The 20,694-nt window shown below is 39.7% G+C and overlaps 1 protein-coding gene across 12 annotated transcripts in view; it reads left to right on the top strand.

Annotated features, from left to right (window-relative positions):
- The window catches only part of dab2ipb (DAB2 interacting protein b), a 164,618-nt gene that overhangs the window by 131,797 nt on the left and 12,127 nt on the right, over window positions 1–20,694 (top strand). For all 12 annotated transcript variants that reach the window (XM_083531724.1, XM_083531719.1, XM_083531730.1 and 9 more), the window contains 6 exons: window positions 14,273–14,417; window positions 17,218–17,362; window positions 17,496–17,732; window positions 17,857–18,058; window positions 18,977–19,155; window positions 19,257–20,130. In XM_083531724.1, coding sequence (XP_083387850.1) covers window positions 14,273–14,417; window positions 17,218–17,362; window positions 17,496–17,732; window positions 17,857–18,058; window positions 18,977–19,155; window positions 19,257–20,130 — 1,782 coding nt within the window. The remainder of the gene's footprint in view (window positions 1–14,272; window positions 14,418–17,217; window positions 17,363–17,495; window positions 17,733–17,856; window positions 18,059–18,976; window positions 19,156–19,256; window positions 20,131–20,694) is intronic.

Genomic DNA, 20,694 nt, shown 5'->3' with positions numbered 1-20,694 from the left:
GTATGTTTGTATACGTTTTATAGTACTGTAAGTGCTCTTGATCTTCCATGAGTGCTCTCAATGAACTCCCTGCTCAGGGGTATTTTTTCCCTGCTTCAGTGTTCTTAGCATGGACTCCAGGTCCACCAAAAACCCCAAGCAAGATGCATTGAAAATATTGCATTGAGAATATCACAAACCTGCTGTCCAGAGTGTATTCTATCATTGTGTTGAAGCCTTTACCATTTTGTTTGCTTAACCTTGTTGCTCTTAGATTATTAGTCCATTGCATGTCTACTTCCTGGTCGGCTCTAGCTCTATCTGTATCAGACATCAGACATGCCATAAGGTATGGAGACCCTGAGGCAGACCCAGGACCAGCTGGTGAGATTATATCTCACAGTTGGCTTGAAAACATCTGGGGATCCCCCAGAATCTGGAATCTGTGGCTTGGGATAAAGAAGTCTGGGCTGACATTCTTAGCATGTTGTCATTGCAAACCCCCACCAGCAAAAGCAGAAGGAATGGAGATGAATAAATGATCAGTATTGGAGAGCCACATACATCTATTTTTTGTTTGTATCGGCTTGTCAAAATCACTTTGCCTCTTGGGAAGTATTGCCTAAGAATCTCTACCACTTCTCCACACCCTCCACTGGGCAAAATAACTGATTCTTCTTATTTTGGCCTAGAGAAGATAGTGACCATGTCAGCAGCTGTCATCGCTGTCGGGCTGCCTGAGCTATGTCTGTTCTGACTGGCGCAGTTTCAGGGACTGCAGTAACATCGCGCATTTGTGATGACTCATGGGATGAAGTAAACACACGGGGAAAAATAGCCATACATGGTGGACGAGATGTCTCTGGTTTACATATGGCATTTTCCAGAGAGCGTGTTTAGACTATATTAACGTCTCCGTCATTCCCCTGTTGTACAAAGAACAGGACAAAGCAAGGGCATGCTGCTGACAGCGTAGTCCAGAGCTCGTCATAGATCTGCAGTGACACTCTCGAACAGCCTCCCTGGAGCTACTCTGACTGGCTGGAGAAGATCAGCTAAATTAACCATGAAACAGGTTTTTACTGTGGGAGGATTGACAGCCTGGTGGCTATATTTGTCCCTGTAATCAATTGGCATCAAAATTAATTGATAAACATTGAAGGTGCCAAACTATAAAAAAAAACCTAGTTCTTCCCAGCATCCCTTGCTGCCTGCAAAGATCGTTCTTAAATGGTAGAACAATCATCAAATTATGTGCAATTTGGACCATTTAAGATTGTCTTTACATTACTGTACATGAGGGAAACTAGGCCACTTTCGATTAGCTAGCATTTAAAAACGACTAGCTAATAACAGCAATGATGTCCTGCTCTTTAAGCATGACTTACATTTGAACATCAGCACATCTGTTAATCTGTCATAAGAAAAGCCCTGAGGGTGAAAAAAAGCACGTTTACTATCCAATGCAATTCAAATGGAGATATTAATATACTGTATATCAGTAAACATTATTATCAGAAACAACTGGAAATGAAAATATTTTTTTATCATAGTATGGATCATTGCCGCAGAGATGGTGCAGGCTGTGCTGCGGAAATTGTACTACCTTGCCATTCGGTGGTGTCAAAACGTCATTAGGCATGGTCAGTGGGCCAGGAACAGCCGCTCTGCCTCATTATCCTCCAAGTGCTGATTTTGAGATTAGTTTTCCGCCTCAGCTTTATTATAAGCATGCCATTAGCTCACCACTTTTCTGGTTATTTGCACTTTACCCTTTCTATTACAACAACGATGACTTCCAGGGCTTGAATCTATTGGCTCTGATAAAGTGGGTGGGGGTTTGGGGGGGCAATTCACAGAGGCCACTCAAATCTTCTCTGTCCCAGGCCAGCAGTCAATTCTCGATCCTCAGGGACAAGGCTAATCCTGTTAGCCTGTGGTTGTTAATTACCGTGACTTAATTACCCTGTGTTTTAAAGCAGCCCAGAGGGATATGGACCGTAAAAAACCTGGAACGTACACATCGCCTTCCGAGCGTTCCAAGGTCGTAAGTTATGAGGACAGCTGTTAAAATCTGACTCTTGTGCACTTTAGCATCTGTTCACTCTCGGACTCGTACCCATGTGCGAAACGAATTGGACACATTATTTATGCTGAATAGAAGCATTTTGTTGTGAAAGTAAAGCATTTTTTTTTTATTATTGCTGTAGTCAAACAAAGTACTTGGCAAAAAAAGATTCTGCATCCTCTCAGGACACAGTTGCCTTATACTGTAGCTTGGAAAGCCTTTTCAGTGCACTAGATTTTGCAGCTAGTTTCCTTTTGAAGTGAATTAGCTTTGAATGACTAGAGCTAATTAGCGAGTGTGTAACACTGTCTCGCTAATTACTATCAGATATGCTTTTCTGTTCGGTGTAAGAATCTTTCTCATTCCGTAGACACATCTTGATCTACCCTCAACAAATATGCATGTGGGGGATATTTAGCATTTGTTTTTGCTAACTCTAGCAGCATTGCTTGCAGGCTTTTAATGGCGGTCAATATAAAAAAAACACCAGAATCTCAGTCCAAATGAGGTCAGGATGTAGATAAAGCTGTCTAACTGATAAAGCCTGCCTTGTTGTGCCCTTTTTGGATGTTGTGGAGCTTTTATCCCCCTCGAGGCGGTTGAACTTAGCTGAACCGAATTAACGCCGGCTTGCTGTGTCTCAATTGGGACAATTATTTTAAGAATTGTGACATTTCAGACCCTCTTGCTCTCATAACTGGAAAATAGGTAGAATGTTAAATGGTAGGTTTGTAGCTGTGTAGGATTTTTTTTTTTGTAGTGGAGAATAATAGTTGTTTATTTCATATATACTGTAAATATATATATATATATATATATATATATATATATATATATATATATATATATATATATATATATATTTATTTATAATTTATGTTTTGAATTATTTATTTATAGTCAGATATTGATATTCACATTAACACTTCCTACAGAAAAAAACCTTCTTTATACATATACATGCGGCCGTTCAAGCATTTAAAAAAACGCTTGAAATAATTATAACGTGTAATTAGGCTTTGATGCTAATAATAGTTAATGAAACGTTTTCACATCAAATGAAACGAGTGTTTTCCTGTTATTAACTCCCCAACTACAATCGTTATTTTCTTTGTGGACGTTTGTTCTCCACTCCCATCTGCCACCCTGCTTCTTCCCATCCCCTCCTCTCTACCGCCTCATTTTTCTGCTCCTTCCTTGTTTAGATTTTCTTACTTTCGTTTTTTTTCCACTTCTGTCATCACTTCCATGCATTTTTCTTTCTTTGCCAGTCACTCTCTCTATCTCTTTCTCTCGCTCTCTTTCTCATTGCTTTCTCATGCTTGGCTGGGCTTTAAGGCAGTTGAAAGGATGTCATTTCTGGTTTTGAGCAGCACATCACACTGGCAGATATTACACAAGCCTGACACATAAACAATTTTTACAATGACTCAGACTGTACTTGGGTGTTTCGGGAGTCATGTTCCAAATTTACTTTTGTGCACTTTGGGGCTGCACCCTAAGGACGAATTTCAGCACACTGTAATTACGGCCATGGATTTTGGAACAGTTCTGGCATTTAAGGAAAGCGTTTATACAATGCAGATCTAAAATGATTAACTATGCATTACTTACGATATTGAGATTGAATGATTCCATGATGGATGATTTGTGAGTTATAGAAATGTAATGTTTATGAATGTTGAGGCAATTTTCTGTCGATTTCTCCATTCTGATTGGTCTGAAAGTGCTGATTTGTTTGCTTAGATCTTTTGAACATTTAATACTCTGCAATCAGGGTCCGTTTCACTAGCATGGGTAATTCACAGCTGGATAATCGCACGTAATCTTCGCGTAATAATAAACAGATGCGAATTAGCAAAGAGAAACGTATAATGTTTAGCTTTTCTGATAGAAGTCTCCAGTGTCAGCTTTTTGTAAGAGTAGGTAGTCCATTTTTTCAGATATAAGAAAGTCTAATAATGGAAAAAATTTTCATTAACAAGCTACGTTTGTCACCTGGCTGTTTGTAGCTATTGTAACATAAATGATAACTGGAATAAACTGGTTTCATGGCCGTTCCACCACTGTGCGATCGAAGCCAAATTGCTGTGGTATAAGAGGAATAAAACATGGTGTGATGTGTGGTGGACAGAGTAACATTGCTTTGTATGTTGCCATGACAACCCGTCAAGTTTTATTCTGCACTAAAACAAGGTCTGGTTCTTGTATCTTATATTTTTGTGTATCTTGTGCTACAAAATGGCAAGTATGTGAGTGCAGGTTCATTTCCATGTGGTGGAAGGAGTATTGCTCTACTGGCTTTAAAAGTTTATTTCAGATACCTACAAGGATTCTGGTCAATAATTTACACCAAAGCAACATTAATACAAACACCAGGTAATACAGCGATGCAAGCAAAAGTTGATTTATATATTGTACCACTTTTTAAAATGAGCCATTAACAAAGTGCTTTGCAATAGAAATTACTAATTAAAACTAAATTCCCAACCAAGTATCCATCAAAAAACACAAAAGCAAACAACTGAAATTAAAAGTCAAATAAAAAGAGTTTTTAACAAATATAGAGTAGCCAGATTTGAGGCATGTCTTATATTAAAAGGCGAATAGCAGCCACAGCAAAATCTCGATCACCTCTGTTCTTGTACTTTACATCGTTGCAGTACTAAAATTATATCTTCTTCTTCTTCTTCTACTTCTTCTTCTTCTACTTTCGGCTTCTCCCATTAGGGGTCGTCACAGCGGATCATCTGTCTCCATACCCCCCTGTCCTCTACATCTGCCTCTTTCAAACCAACTACCTGCATGTCTTCACCACATCCATAAACCTCCTCCTTGGTCTTCCTCGTTTCCTCCTTCCTGGTGGCTCCATCCTCCGCATTCTTCTACCGATATACCCCATGTTCCTCCTCTGCACATGTCCAAACCATTTCAATCTCACCTCCCTCACCTTGTCTCCAAAACGTCCTACATGCGCTGTCCCTCTAATAAACTCGTTTCTAATCCTGTCCATTATCGTTAGTCCCAACGAAAACCTCAACATCTTCAGCTCTGCTACCTCCAGCTTCACCTCCTATCTTTTACTCAATGCCACTGTCTCTAAACCATACAACTTTGCAGGTCTCACCACAGTCCTATAAACTTTCACTTTCACTCTCGCAGATACTCTTCTATCACAAGTACTAAAATGACATGCAGTGTGTTAATGCTGGAAATTTAGTATAGCAGGAAACGATATTTTACCATGTTCTCACGACACACCCGTGTGAAAACTCTAGAATAGATTACAGAATATAAACATGCAGTAATATTGTGGTATGTTAGACGGATGTGATATCCGTATTGAGAAAGGTCAATGTTGAGCTTTTGATTAACAGTGGTAGTGTTTTGCAGTTTTGTACACACACACACACACACACACACACACACACACACATACACACACACAGCCTCGCTTGAGCTCTGACCCACAAGCCCTGCTGTCAACTCCGAGACTTTGAGACGTGCAGTGCTGAAGGGAGTGAAAAGAACATCTCCCATCTGTCTGAGAGAGGGAAAAAAGGGAAGGTGAGAAAGAGAGGGTAGCTCTCTTCGCTTGTCCTAACGTAACCTTTGCATGGAGTTTAGCACACTGATGTTAGTGCACATCTGTAGCAGGAATATTGAAAACGGTTCGCTAAAGTGAAGCTTAGCATCATGTACTGTAGGGCTGAAACGATTCCTTGAGTAATTTGAATACAAAAAAAGGCAAATAATTTGCTTCGATGCTTCGTTTAGTCTATTTTACTACACACAGAGCACTGTGTTTCCCCACGGACCATTATTACTAACGCACCACCTGCTAAATTTGGATCGCTCTGGGGTCTCATTTACAACGGTGGCTACATTCGCTACTTTCCACGCATCGCTGTCGCCGATTCCCCTTCTTGCTATCCATCCATCTATCCATCCATCCATCCATCCATCCATCCATCTATCCATCCATCCATCCATCCATCCATCCATCCATCCATCCATCCATCCATCTATCTATCTATCTATCTATCTATCTATCTACAGTGCATTTACCTCTATTACCTTTCTATTTTTAAATTATTTATTTATATATTTCTATTAGCGTTTTTGATGTAATATGATGTAATATGGGGGAGTGGTGGCTCCAGCGGTTAAGGCGCTGGGTTGCAGATCGGAAGGTCTGGGGTTCAAGCCCCGGTATCGCCAAGCTGCCACTCTTGGGCCCTTGAGCAAGGCCCTTAACCCTCTATGCTCCGGGGGTCCCTTACGAGGGAAATATCAAGGTCCGTGACGTCGGAGTGACGTGGGGCCGCCTTCCCGTGGGCTCACCACCTGCAGGAGGGACCGTAAGGGACGGTGCTGTGAGGATTGGGCAGCAGTCGAAGGCGGGGGCCTGCTTAGACTGCTGCCCCCGCGACCCGAATTACGGATAAGCGGAAGAAAATGGATGGATGGATGGAATGTAATATGGCAATTTAATGCACTAAATGGGTTTAGTTTTCACAGATTGCAATTTCAGCAATTAAAATGTAATTTATTCTAAATAAGAAAACAAATTACTTGTTTATTTTAAGAGACCCGTTTTAGTTTCTCTTGTATATTCAGTATCGCTGTTTAATGAAGAAAAAGTACTTCTAATCCGATTACTCGATTGATCGATGAACAGTAGATACTAAAATAATCGATAGCTCCAGCCCAAGCGTCATTTCAGGTGCGTTACAGATGTGAAGTGCATGGGAACTTTTTTCGGAAAAGCGGCACTGGATTTCCACAGCTTCTTGGCAAGGATCGTATAAGGCCTGGAAAGGCGAACAGATGTTGAAACGGAGCGGAGGAGGTTCATGGCAATGACTAAAGCCCAAACACATTCCAACTCGCCATACAGGGACCAAAAACAACACCCTGGGAGCGCTAAGATACACACAGGGGTTATCACAGATACTGTCACTTTGACACCACACACACAGTAGTTCAGTTCTCACAAAAGCTTTGGCGACGAAGTAAAGGAGAGCGAGTGATATTTATATTGGGTTCTGTGCTTTCTGAGGACTGAATGGAGGTCAAGCAAGATTAGTTGGTGAAACATAAACACCCCACCCACACACCAAACTACACACTGCCAACTGCACCAGTGTACGGAGCACAAATATATCCATTCACCAGGATGATATTTTTGTAAGAATGACAAAAAAATGCAGAGAGATTTTTTTAACCCTTAGTTTAAAGTTGTAGAAGAATTGATAGAAACTCTGTGGATTCTGTGGGATTGCGTTTAGCAGCCACTTCACCATGATAAGCTCAACATTCAGGAACGTTTAACTTTTAAGGGCAACACTCATATCTCTCATGCACAAAAAAAAATACATAGAAACGAAGAACAGAACCTGAACGGTGGATCAAGAATTACAATAATCAGCGTCATGAGACGAGGTCTTATGATGTGCAGGGGGTGATGGGAGACATACGCATAATCCTGACAATATATCCACCTTAATCCTATAGAAACACTGACATAAGTGAACACAAACATTTATAGGGATTTACACTAGTACATGTCAGCTAACCATGAATGCTTTTTGTATGTATAAAAAGGGGTTTATTTAACCTTTTAAGGATGGAGTCTCCAGTATCAGTGCTATCAGTGCTCTGTAATAGTCTTACACATGACTGTTGAAAGTTTTCTGACACAGAACGGGTTTTAGGTTCTGAGAAAATGTAATTGGCTTAATTTAACTTATTGACTTAAATTGTGAAAAGAAAACTGGTGAAGGAACTGAAGTTTATAGATTCTATAATGTTAGCGATTAAAGGAACAAACCTGTGCCCATAAGTACCGTATTTTTCGGACTATAAGCCGGTACTTTTTCCCCACGTTTTTTTAACGTGTTGAGTCTGGGTGAAGAGAGAGCTCACTAAAACTCCAGTTGCAACAGAAATCATATAAGCACAGACAGGTTTCCAAAACTCGTGCTTTTTTATTTTTTCTTGGCAACAGCGTTACGGGTTAGTCAAAGAAACTTAGAAATTAGCATCACAAAAAATAATAAGGACATATTCTTTGGTCTTGCACACATGCAGTAATACCAGTAAAATGCGGCGGAGGCTATTCCCAAAATGCCGCTCTGCTCTTAAAGGAGCCACAACATATTTCACCCGTTACACCGTGTAACAGACACTGTCTTTCGTTAAAGCCTGTGTAAAGTACATTAGTTTCAGTGTAGACATACTGTTTAAAATAAAAATCTTTGTCAAATTCAGTGAGTGCGGCTTATATATGGGTGCGCTTTATAGTCCGGAAATTACGGTAGGTATAATGTGAGAAAATTTGTAATCATTGTGTATGATTAATGAATTAATGAAAAAAAAAAAAAAAGTTAGTGTTGGTAAATGGATGTATTGATTGTTGATATTTTCCAAATGACTGAGACTTGCATAGCTCCTGCTCTGACACACAACAAGAATGAAATGTACGAACCTTCGGCTTTTCTCTAAATCCCCTCTTGTTGCTCAGGTACACACACACACAGACACACACAGACACACACACACACACACACACACACACACACACACACACACACACACACACACACACACACACACACACACACACACACATTATTGCTGGTGTCTGTCAGATGGTCTTGCCTTTATTAGTTTTCACTGGCAGCCTATGCAGTCACCAGGAGGCGCCGGGGATTTGATCCGTTCTTTAATCCTTCCGTCACATTTTTATTATCTCTCCTGCATCTTGTTTATCTCACCTCTTGCTGTTCTCAACCTTCATCCCTCCTGTTTCAATTTTGTACTATTCTTTCCCCTAACAATTTTTTCATTAGGGCTCACTTGTATGTTTGCACGTTCGTCTGAACTGTTCACGAAGCACGGTTTAGCCGATCTTTTCAAACAGTAATACAGCCTGGCTGGGTATGATTAGCGCACAGCCTCCGAGCTGCGTGAACACATTTGCATGTCTGCGTGGTCTGTATGTCTATTAGCTTGTTTAGTGAGCTGTGTGACAAAAACATCTGTACGCCGATGTCCTGCTGCGATATTCGATACACGAATAGTGATCATTGAATAGGAATAATAGGAATGAATTTCAAAAAGTTGCGACACTTGACGATACTGTGGTCAAAGAGATTGCTGTTATATAAATGCTATAGTCTGGTCAAGTGGCAATTCAACAGTCCGCAGTGAAAGGAATTAGCGCTCTTTCAGAACCGAGGTGCTACCCAAGACAACACAGCGTTATATGAGACAGAGCGAAGACACAAGAGGACAAGGTCCTGCAACCACATACTGTATAGTGGTATAAGACCTGCGCACAGGACCACATATACTGTACAGTATTGCACTAGTACAATAAAAACAACAGTACAATGAATTATCAGTGGGGAAGCTTCCACACGAACAGCCGAAAGATCCATGAAGTTACACCTAAAAAACGAGGGATCTATAATGGAAGGATTTTCGGTGCCACACAAATTTTCCTTTGCCACAGTCGCCACTGGCTCGCACATTAGGAATAAACTTAGTACTAAATTTATACAGTCCAACTTTCTAGTCTCTGTATAGCTGCTATGAGATAATGTGCATTGTTTAAAGTGCTATACAACAAAACCTTTGTGTTGAATTGAATTGAATTTATATAGTGCGATTATGTGTGAACATCCAGATAGAAAACATCCCAAAATTTGTAGATGTTTTAAACATTGGTAAAATGTCCTGGGCTATAAAGCTGTTGAATTAATATTATTTCATTTAAATTTTCTCTTATTTGTTTGTTTGCACAGTGAGTTTACTGTATAAAAAAGGAAGAAACAACAACATGAGTCTTGTCTGTAGTGATATAAAACCTTGCTTATAGTAAGGATGTAGTGGAAAACCTTTGTCCTACATAAATGTTACATATTATTACTGAAATAGTATTCATTGATGAAACATGGGTAGGTCACAGTAGATCTGGAGCTGATCCCTGGAACACTGGGCACAAGGTGGAAATATGTACTAATTAAAAAAATAAAAAAACATTTAAAACTTTTTACCCACAAAGCTGAAAAACAGAAATATGACAAATCTTAACTGTTAATATTCCTACTGTCCTTTTAAGTTTGAGAACACATCACATTCATGGTGCTCTAATGTGATTAAAATGTGTTACGATAGATAGATAGATAGATAGATAGATAGATAGATAGATAGATAGATAGATAGATAGATAGATAGATAGATAGATAGATAGATAGATAGATAGATAGATAGATAGATAGATAGATAGATAGATAGATAGATAGATACACACACTCTGGAAATGATTCTATTAATATAAAAAAAATTTTGAGACGTCATGTTTCTATAGTTATATGTTTAAATATATATATATATATATATATATATGTGTGTGTGTGTGTGTGTGTGTGTGTGTGTGTGTGTGTGTGTGTGTGTGTGTGTTTTTTAGTGGTTGTTTTTTTATGTTAAATATGGTACATGGCTCCTACGTATGTGCGGCAGTGGAGAGGTCAATGCTAAAATTGTCTGGAAAAGCAATGTTTAGTGAATAAAAGAATTTTTTACGGGTTATTATTAATAGTTTTTTATATCTGAGTAAAGAAAGGACATCATGAATAAATGTGTGTTGCTTGAGACAATGTCTGTTGTGAAAAGCGCTATACAAATAAACTTGACTTGAAAACTTGACTTGTGTTGCGTTAAAGGTTTTCATTTCGCCTCTTTTATTTTTGATTTATTTATATTTTTGAATAAAAATAGTCGAACAGAAATGCGTCACAAATGCATAATCACGCGATCATTAAATTAGAGCCGTTAAAATGAATTTGCGTTAACGTGTATTTACCGCATACATTTTTACATATAGAATTTCCATAAGACTTTATGAACCAGAGCTGTTGATTTGTGTTCGCATGGCTTCATGCATTGCTCTCCTCCTACATGTCCTGCTCATTCAGTGGGGTAAATGTACAAACAAGTAATGTAATGGTGTTTCTATTAAAATGGCCGTGTATATGCTTGACTCAGTCTGAGTAGCCAGTTTAATATTTGCTTCTATTCCTATACCCCAGTTAATCATACTGTATCTACAAATAATACCTGGTGGCACGAATACTAGATCATGTGTAATACTTGAAATACTTCCACATCTATTGTATCCCTGTTTATTCTCAAGTTTAGCTTTTGATTCATCTTAAGCTGCATTTCTAATAAAAAAAGAAGAAGAAAAGAAGCAGTGTTTTCAGCAGAACTTCTGTGAGATTTGCATGAACGCATATCCTAGATAAAGTCTTCAATGATTGCCAATGATTGCCTGTATTTCCTGTGCAGTGAGGTCGAATAAGCCGTTACATAACGCGTTGATTCAGGCGGCGTTCGAAAATAAAACAGAGTTACGGACAAAATATTCAGCTCTGTGCTATTTACATTTGTGCTGCGTCATGAAGGAGGGAGAGCGAAAAGCAGGACTGAGAATTCTGGACAAATAAAAAGAGGCTGAATAAAGAGAAAGCAAGAGGAACAATGCGGTACGCAGCAAAATAGGAGAAATAGATCTGAAATGTAGCACGTGTGCTTAATAAAGTAAACTTATGTACAGTATATAAAAATATGTTGCGGTTTTGACGTGTGTATTTGCATACCTGAGTCACTAAGTAATAAGTATAAAACAAGGATTCTGATTGGTGAAAAAAATTTGTACAGTACAGTACAGACCTCATCCCCCCAAACAAGATCCCAGACTTTTTGTCAACTGATCAGAATTACAAATTTTTTAATACGGAAGGTTGAAAGTTGTCATATTTACCAAGTTTCCCATTGACCTCTATTGAAAATTTTGATTATTATATTATCCCAAACCTTCTAATGTAATGCTACATTCTCCAATCTGAGCACAGCAGTTTAGCCATTTTTATCTGATAGAACTGATAAAATTACACACACACACACACACACACACACACACACACACACACACACACACACACACACATATATATATATATATATATATATATAGGCATAAAATATTAAATGCTAAATCATGTTTTGCTCCGTTTAGTTTGTTTGTGTATGTTCTATGAATGCTGATGCACAGCTGCTTGGATAAGTGTGCACATCCTGTTTAAAAAAAAAAAAGAACAACTCTAAATCAGCTCCTGATTGGTTCCCTGCCGGTTCCATTTGATTAGGACGGATCTTTATATCAGCACCGAAGCTCGTTCCTTTATTTCCTTCGTTCCTGCTGTTGTTTTAATAATAATCTATACCTGCATAATGTCCATGTCAACACGTCTTGTTTCAGCAACTACTTCTTAGTTTCAATTTTTGAAGGAATTGAACATGATTTAATAGCCAGTTATCACAGAGGGGATGGTTTGCCATTACATGACACAATGAACATAAAGTTAGGAGTGAAAAGTGCAAGTGAAGCATTTTTTTGTTTGTTTTTATTTCTTTCACTTCTTTTCTTTGCCTAATTTGATATCATTTCAAAACATGGGCTACTCTGCTTTTATTTTATTGATGTTTTCTCAACTATTAGAATCTTAATGACTTCTCTCAGGATTTTGTTCATTTCAACTCCACAATATGTCACCATTTTTCTCTCAGTTTAGTGTTTCCAATTTTCAACCGATAAATAAATCTTCCAGCTTCAAACCATGCAGAATGAAGACATATATATTCTTTCTCTTAGACACATGAATCTTTTCAATTTGCTGCTCATGCTGCCTCACAGGGCATCAATACATATGCAGAAGACGATGTGTGCCCCCTTTGGCATACTCACTTCACAAATTAGCTAGCCTCACCTTTATTGACCAAAAAAAAGAGAATATTCAATCCCTCTTATCCAGACAGCATAGCTATTTCTGCTGTCTAGGCTCCGGGCCATGGATGGCTGTGACATTGTCACGGCTTGAACTCATGATCTCCCAACAGTAGGGCTGCTTCTTCTCCTCTCTAAACATATTTCAATGAACTGCAGCTGTGTTCAAAGTGTAGCTTATTCTCCATTCATCAAAGTTCTTTTTAAGATGTAGGTCTCATTATAAGTTGCTTTCTGTTGGTTGGTTTTCTAGTTTTCCAGAACATTATAGTGCACTTTATTGCCAAAAGTATTGGGTCACCTGACCTTTCCTGCTATATGTGGTTCTTTTTCAAACTGTTACCACAAAGCCGGAGGCACTTTCAGATGTGCTACAATGAAATTTTGCATTCACTTGAACTTGGAAACCCAAACCTGTTTAAGCACGGCAATGCCCCTGTGCACAAAGTGAGCTCTTCGAAGATCGGGTTTATATACTTTGGAGAGGAAGATCTTGAGTTGCTTGCTATAGAGCTCTGATCTTATCCCTACTGAACACCTTTGGGATGAATTGAAATACTGACTGCACCCCAGGTCTCCTCACCTTCATCAGTACCTGATTTTCGTAATACCCTTGTGGCTGATTAACACAAATATCTATAAGCACACTCCAAAATCTAGTGGAACATCTTCCCAGAAGAGTGAAGGGAATTACAATAGCAAATTGGGACTAAATGTGGAATACAATGCTCTAAAATCCCCGTACTTATGAGCAGGTGACCCAATACTTTTGGCAATGTAGTGTATAAATAAATGAGACCCTTATCCAAAGAAAAAAAAAGTATAAAATATAATTTTTAACCCTATTTATTTACTTCATACTTATAGTATACTTTTATACTGTATTTTTATCTATATTCATTACATTTTTTTATATTCTATTTCTATTTACATGTTTACATGTTGCACAGTCACAACAAGCAGTCACGTTTCTGTTGGCTATGCACATGCAACATCCTTTGCTCGTAGTGTGAAAAGTGCAATCGTTCTGTACAGGAAGTAGAAATGATTAGCTCACTTTCCAAGTACTCTGGTCCAAGTCGTTTGTTTCTGTTTCCTGGGCAGAGCCCACGTGGCTGTTATGTGAGAAAATAACAAATTCAGACTAGAAGACCTTGGTGAGCTAATCTTTTCTGTTTTCTGTCATGTGAAAGATTGTTCAAATGAACAACCATTTACTAAGTGACTCACAATTATCTCATGTATAAATCTGAGCAGTTGAGGGTTAAGAGCCTTGTTACCAACCTTCTGATCAGAAAGCCAACATCGTAACCACAAAGCTACCACTTCTCGATTAAAACACTTTGTTGTTTATTTGTCTGTTCATCCAGGACTTCCTGACAGACCTGATGATGTCCGAGGTGGACAGATGTGGCGAGAACGAGCACTTGATCTTTCGCGAGAACACACTGGGCACCAAAGCCATCGAGGAGTACCTCAAACTTGTGGGCCAGAAATATCTTCAGGATGCACTGGGTAAGACTTGAGAATCATGCGATTAAATGAGGAAGTTACTTGCGCACTCAGAGGTCATGGTGTTTGGTAGAATCTCACATTCTTTTTTTTTTTTTTTTAAGGCTGTGGAATTATACAGTACAGCACTTTGGAGTGCTCGATTCAGTGTTAGTAACAGTTGACTAGGAAATTTTTGTAACATAATCGGCTTCTCCCATTAGGGGTCGCCACAGCGGATCATCCGCATGTTTGATTTGGCACATGTTTTTACGCTGGATGCCCTTCCTAACGCAACCCTCCCCATTTATCCGGGCTTGTGACCGGCACTGAAAGTGGCTGGGATTGGTTCCCTGACCGGGGATCGAACCCGGGCCACAGCGCTGAAAGAGCCGCATCCTAACCACTAGACCACCAGGGAACCTTGTAACATAATTGTATATATTGTATAATTACACCGATCTGATCAGTAACATTATGACTGGTGAAGTGAATATCACTGATTATGTCTTCACCATGGCACCTGTTAGTAAGTGGGATATACTAAGCAGCAAGTGAACATTTTGTCCTCAAAGTTGACGTGTTAGAAGCAGGAAAAATGGGCAAGCTTCAGGATTTGAACGAGTTTGACAAGGACCAAATTGTGACGGCTAGACGACTGGGTCAAATCATCTCCAAAACTGCAGCTTTTGTGGGATGTTCCTGGTCTGCAGTGGTCAGTATCAAAAGTGCTCCAATGAAGAAACGACTGAGGCTCATTGATGCAGGTGGGAAGCAAAGCCTGGCCCGGGTGTGGTCCGATCCAGCAGACGAGCTTCTGTAGCTCAAATTGCTGAAGAAGTTAATGCTTTGATGCTCGAAGGGTCGGAACTGTTTTGGTGGCAAAAGGGGGACCAACACAATATTAGGCAGGTGTTCATAATGTTATATCTGATCGGTGTGCATTAATTATATAAGTAGTCTTATAATTTAATATAATTAATATAAAGACAAAACAATGGTAACTTTAAATTTAAAAAAAATTAGATTTTACATGATCAACCTACACTTCTATCCTTCAGCAGCTTCTAGTTTATAGGTGGCCTTGTTTTGAAAATCTTGGAACATCAGTTGACACGCATCATAACACAGCTCTGGATTGTTTTATCAAAATCGGTAGAACGAGTTGAGATTTCATTATCAGAGTACAGCGTGTAACGCCCAGCACACTGATAATATGTTCTGGGTATTTCACATCTTGAATCTTAAATCTGTATTCCCAGTGTGACCAGAATAATCTGTATAATTTAGTTCTGGATTGTAATTTAGTTCTGGATTGTAATTTATAATGTAGTTCTGGATCGTTTTTTATTTTATGTTTTATTAGAGACACATTTGGCAGCGTTGAATAATGTAGAGCTGTTTTTATCTGATTAAAGCGACTCGTGACGCTCATCTGAATTATTGAACAGCTCACGCCTCGAAATTGACTGAGAGCCACAGAAAAGGACGACACAAGGACAAGACCTAAATATCTTCTTGTCTGTATGTGTGTGTGTGTGTGTGTGTGTGTGTGTGTGTGTGTGTGTGTGTTCTGATTACTAGAGAGGGAGAACTTTTTTTTACATGCAGATGACTGAAATAGCGACCGAAACAGATAAAATCATTAGAATGATCAGCTCCAGATGACTCTCTGTGGCTGAGCGTCAGCTATGTGACACTCGTCAACCCCAGTACACACACTGTGTTATATTCTGCTCGGGGTTACACGAGGGTAAACTCCTTTCTAATGGTCCCTATTGGTGTCCAGTAGATACCAGCATTTAATCTCCAAAAAACTAAATTAGTCCTTAATGGTGTCCACTAAACAGTGTGCCACCAGCAGGGACCTACAAGAGACTGTTACAGCATCATTACAGATTAATTATTATTATTTTTAAGCATGAGGAAGTGGATATAAGCAGTTTATTGGTTATGATATAATACATAATAAAATTTACTTTATTGGCACAATATTGTGGTGTAAGAAAAAAACTCTAAGATGTGATGCTATAAAATTATAAGCAGCTGCTTGGATTATTATTTTCCTCTTAATCTAAACTGTCGAATTAGGATGTAGTTTTTGAGTTTCCTTTTTTTTTTTTATTAAAACAAATACATCCGAGTACCAAATAATATGCAGTTTTGTATTATGTTTCAAATATGTTTAAAATCCAGATTGTTATGATCAATTAGAAGAAAATGTATTACATAGCTAGAAATCAGATCAGTTTCTGTTTGATTAAATATGCAGAATTGACTTTCGTTGTGTCCGAAAATATTATATCTCTTTTCATTCTAATCATATTCTGAGCTGGTGACGTGTCCAAGACTGTGAATGACTTCTGTTTTTTAGTTCCTCTTAGCATCTTCGATGGGGTTTTTTCTTTTTTCTTTCTATTGTCATCCTTTAATTTTTTCACAGGTTAAGCCTAACTTAACTTTTTTCATATCTAGGTTTTATTACAATCTATATAATTTATACTGCAAAATCGGACCATGAAACTACATTAGAGTTACAGTGTTTCAGTTACAGTGCGCAGCCTTTATGCTTTATAATGTAGGATATTAGTCACAATGAGTCACATACATTTTTTTTCACAACACGGAAAATACATGTGTCAGTTGTCTCTGATGTAATAATTAAGAAGAAACAGTTAGAGAGCCCCCTAGCTGCCAAACTATTGAGCAACATTTACAGTACAAAGCTTTTGCAATAAATCTATTCAACAACAAAACGTTATTTATTTGAACGCCGAGGTCGTTTATTTCATTTTTACACTCTGCTCTTACTTTCTTTCAATAGGGGAGTTTATAAAAGCTCTGTATGAGTCAGATGAAAATTGCGAAGTGGACCAGTCCAAATGTTCAGGCGGCGATCTTGCTGAACACCAAAGCAACCTGAAGATGTGCTGTGAGCTCGCCTTCTGCAAAATCATCAACTCCTATTGGTAAGTAAAATGAAAGGAGAGATTTTCTTAATATATACTCATTAATTACTCTTACTCTGTCTTATAAAATCGACTGTAATTTCATATTTCTATCCGATTCTTTAATTCATTAAAAGCATTTTTTTTTTTGCAGTGTTTTTCCACGAGAACTAAAAGAAGTGTTTGCCTCGTGGAGGCAGGAATGCAGTAACCGTGGGCGTCCGGACATCAGCGAGCGTCTAATCAGTGCTTCATTGTTTTTGCGTTTCCTGTGTCCGGCAATCATGTCCCCGTCCCTGTTTAACCTGACACAAGAATATCCAGATGAACGCACGGCTCGAACACTCACACTAATCGCTAAGGTCACGCAGAACCTCGCCAACTTCACCAAGTGGGTAACGCTCTTATACTGATATTATTAGCTGCATGAAAAGATTTAGTGGATGCTTGAGGCTTTCTCTGAATTGAAACATGATAATATTTGTAACATGATACAAATGGTGTTTGTCTGCAAGGTTCGGGAATAAGGAGGAGTACATGTCCTTCATGAACCAGTTTTTGGAGCATGAGTGGACCAACATGCAGCGCTTTCTGCTTGAGATCTCCAACCCCGAGACGATCTCCAACACGGCCGGCTTTGAAGGCTACATCGATCTTGGCCGGGAACTCTCCACGCTGCACTCTTTACTAGCCGAGGTCGTGTCTCAAATGGATCAGGTGGGCGCTGTTGGTCCCTTGCTAGAGCATATGTGTAATTCATTTTTAGACTTTTGTTATTGAACTCAGAAGTTCTGGGGTTTGGTTTAGGGTTACACACCATATAACCCCAATTTGACATTGTTTCCATTATCCGTCCCCTGATGTGCAACTTTTATCACCTTGAAGCAACTTCAGCCTCCAAAAAGAAAACTTCTTACAGTTGCACTTTGGAGTTGAATTATGGATACTGTTTTATGTAGCACTTTTAGTCACAGGTGTTGAGCTGGACATGAGAAATCCATTACACCCCCCACCCCCCTTCACTATTTAATAGTAATATAAAAATCTAAAATTGATCCACGAACAATCCATTGGGTATCTTGTGGTACAGCATTGCGTGGTATGTTTCATAGGATGGATTCAAAAACATTTCTCTCTTTCTCTCTCACTCTGCACATCCTTTGATCTCTTTAAAGGATGAAACGTTTCTGTTGCAGAAAAAACTCCACAGAACCAGAGCCATTTAAATCATTTAAGGATTTAAAGTAGGCCAAACATTTTGAGCGTTCTTTTATTTTCAAACACCTCAGAAAAAGTCTTGCCGCTTCAGAGAGTCAGTCTCAGCCAAGGCTTCTCACAGTTTTCATTGGCAGTATAAAGAGTTTCGCTTGCCCTCAGAAGGCTTGAATTGGAAATCCACAAGCCTTTTTTGTGTACTAATATAATGAGTGTCATAGGGGAATGAACTTTGCCAGTTTCATATGGTCACTTCTCAATGCTGTATTTTAAAAGTGAGTCGCGCACACATTTTATAGTTTATGAGGTGCGAAGATATTTGCACCTTCGCAGTTTCTACAGTTGATAGTCTATCGTGAAATTTGGCTGAATACGTTTGCTAAAGTTGATTAATGTTTCTGTTGACTCGTCTCTTTTCAGGCTGCCACCTTCAAACTAGGTCCGTTACCCAGAATCCTCCGAGATGTTCACACAGCATTGACTAATCCATCGAGTGTTCAGGTGGCTGCACCTTCTGATAGTGCTCCGTCCCCTCCACCCACTGGGTGCAGCGTCTCTTCTAGCCTGCAGAAAATGACCATGGACAGTGACCTATCAGGGTAACACATGAACACATATACATGCATACACATACATGTTATACTTCATAATAGAAGCTAAAAATAACAGGTTCTTACTTTTTTTCCCTATATTCTCCTAGCCTTGTTGACTTCACCCGTCTCCCCTCACCAACTCCAGAAAACAAGGATCTCTTTTTCGTGACACGTTCCTCAGGTCTCCATGGTTCACCAGCTCGCAGCTCCAGCTACTCGGAGGCCAATGAGCCTGAACTTGGCTTGTCCAATGGAGCTAAAAGCCTGTCCATGGTGGACCTACAGGAGGCCACCAGGACCTTGGAACTTATCCCAGTCACAACAGAAGGTACTGTTGAGAAGCACATGGTGGCTTGGAACACCCGGACACCACAGTGCAACCCATCTGGAGGGCCCACACTCCAGAAGGTGGGGCAGAAGTCAACAAGTATAGAAAGAGAGGTAGTGCCAGGCAGGCCGGTTCAGCTCCTTGCCCCGCTGTCCTTCCAAAACCCTGTGTACCAGATGGCAGCAGGATTGCCTTTGTCTCCAAGAGTGCCAACTGGTGGCGACTCTGGCTCAGAATGTCACAGCTCTCTTAGCTCACACAGCAACAATGAGGAGGCTGGGTGTGGGAAACTCAGCTTTCTGAACCATGGGAGTGGGGTTGGGGAAGAGTTGGCAAGACGCTCAGGGGAGTTTTCAAGAAGGCAGCTCTCGCTTACAGAAGCACAGCATGGAGGATGCCAATCTGCAGTGCCACGGCAAAACAGCGTCGGGCCCCAACGTCGAATTGACCAACCACCACCACCTACGCAAGCTGCTCCCCCCCGTGGACGGACTACACCCAGCATGTTGGGCTCTGCTCCTTACCCACGGCCCTCGAGTGGCAGCGCTGTTTCTTCGTCACCTGATTGGCCAGGGAGTGGTGCCAGACTTCGTCAGCAGAGTTCGTCTTCCAAAGGGGACAGCCCTGAGGTGAAGCAACGCTCACAGCACAAGGTTAGTTTCTCTTCCATTTCTATCTATTTATCATGAGACACTTCTGGCCATTAGGGAGGCACAAGCCAGTGCACTCTTAGTGCTGGTCCCAAACCCGGATAATTGGGGAGGGTTGCGTTAGGAAGGGCATCCAGCTTAAAAACATGTGCCAAATCAAACATGCGGAGGATCCGCTGTGGCGACCCCTAATGGGAGAAGCCGAAAGTTATCATTTTGACGTGAAATATTCCATTATATCTAAATTGCAGGTTTTAGATGCTTGAATGTATGACTAGATGCCTGATGTGCATGATGGACCAGGCTGGCTTGGGTTACAACACAAAGTAATATCTGTACATATCTGTACACATATAAACCGATATAAACTTGACCGAAAGGATTTTTACATTTGTTTGTCTGTTTTTGCTTGTTCAAACCACACTGACCAGTCAGTTAAGGATGAAAGAATAAATCCTGTGAATACAACACACTGCCCCCCTCATTCGATTTTCCATATTTGTTGCATCCCACAGGATCCCAGTGGCAATGCAAAACTCAAGCATATGCTTACATGCCTTTTCTAAA

Source organism: Silurus aristotelis, assembly GCF_946808225.1.
Source record: "Silurus aristotelis genome assembly, chromosome: 26".
Lineage (NCBI taxonomy): Eukaryota > Metazoa > Chordata > Actinopteri > Siluriformes > Siluridae > Silurus > Silurus aristotelis.
Note: the sequence above shows the minus strand (reverse complement) of the source record. Positions and strands in the feature narration are given on the sequence as shown.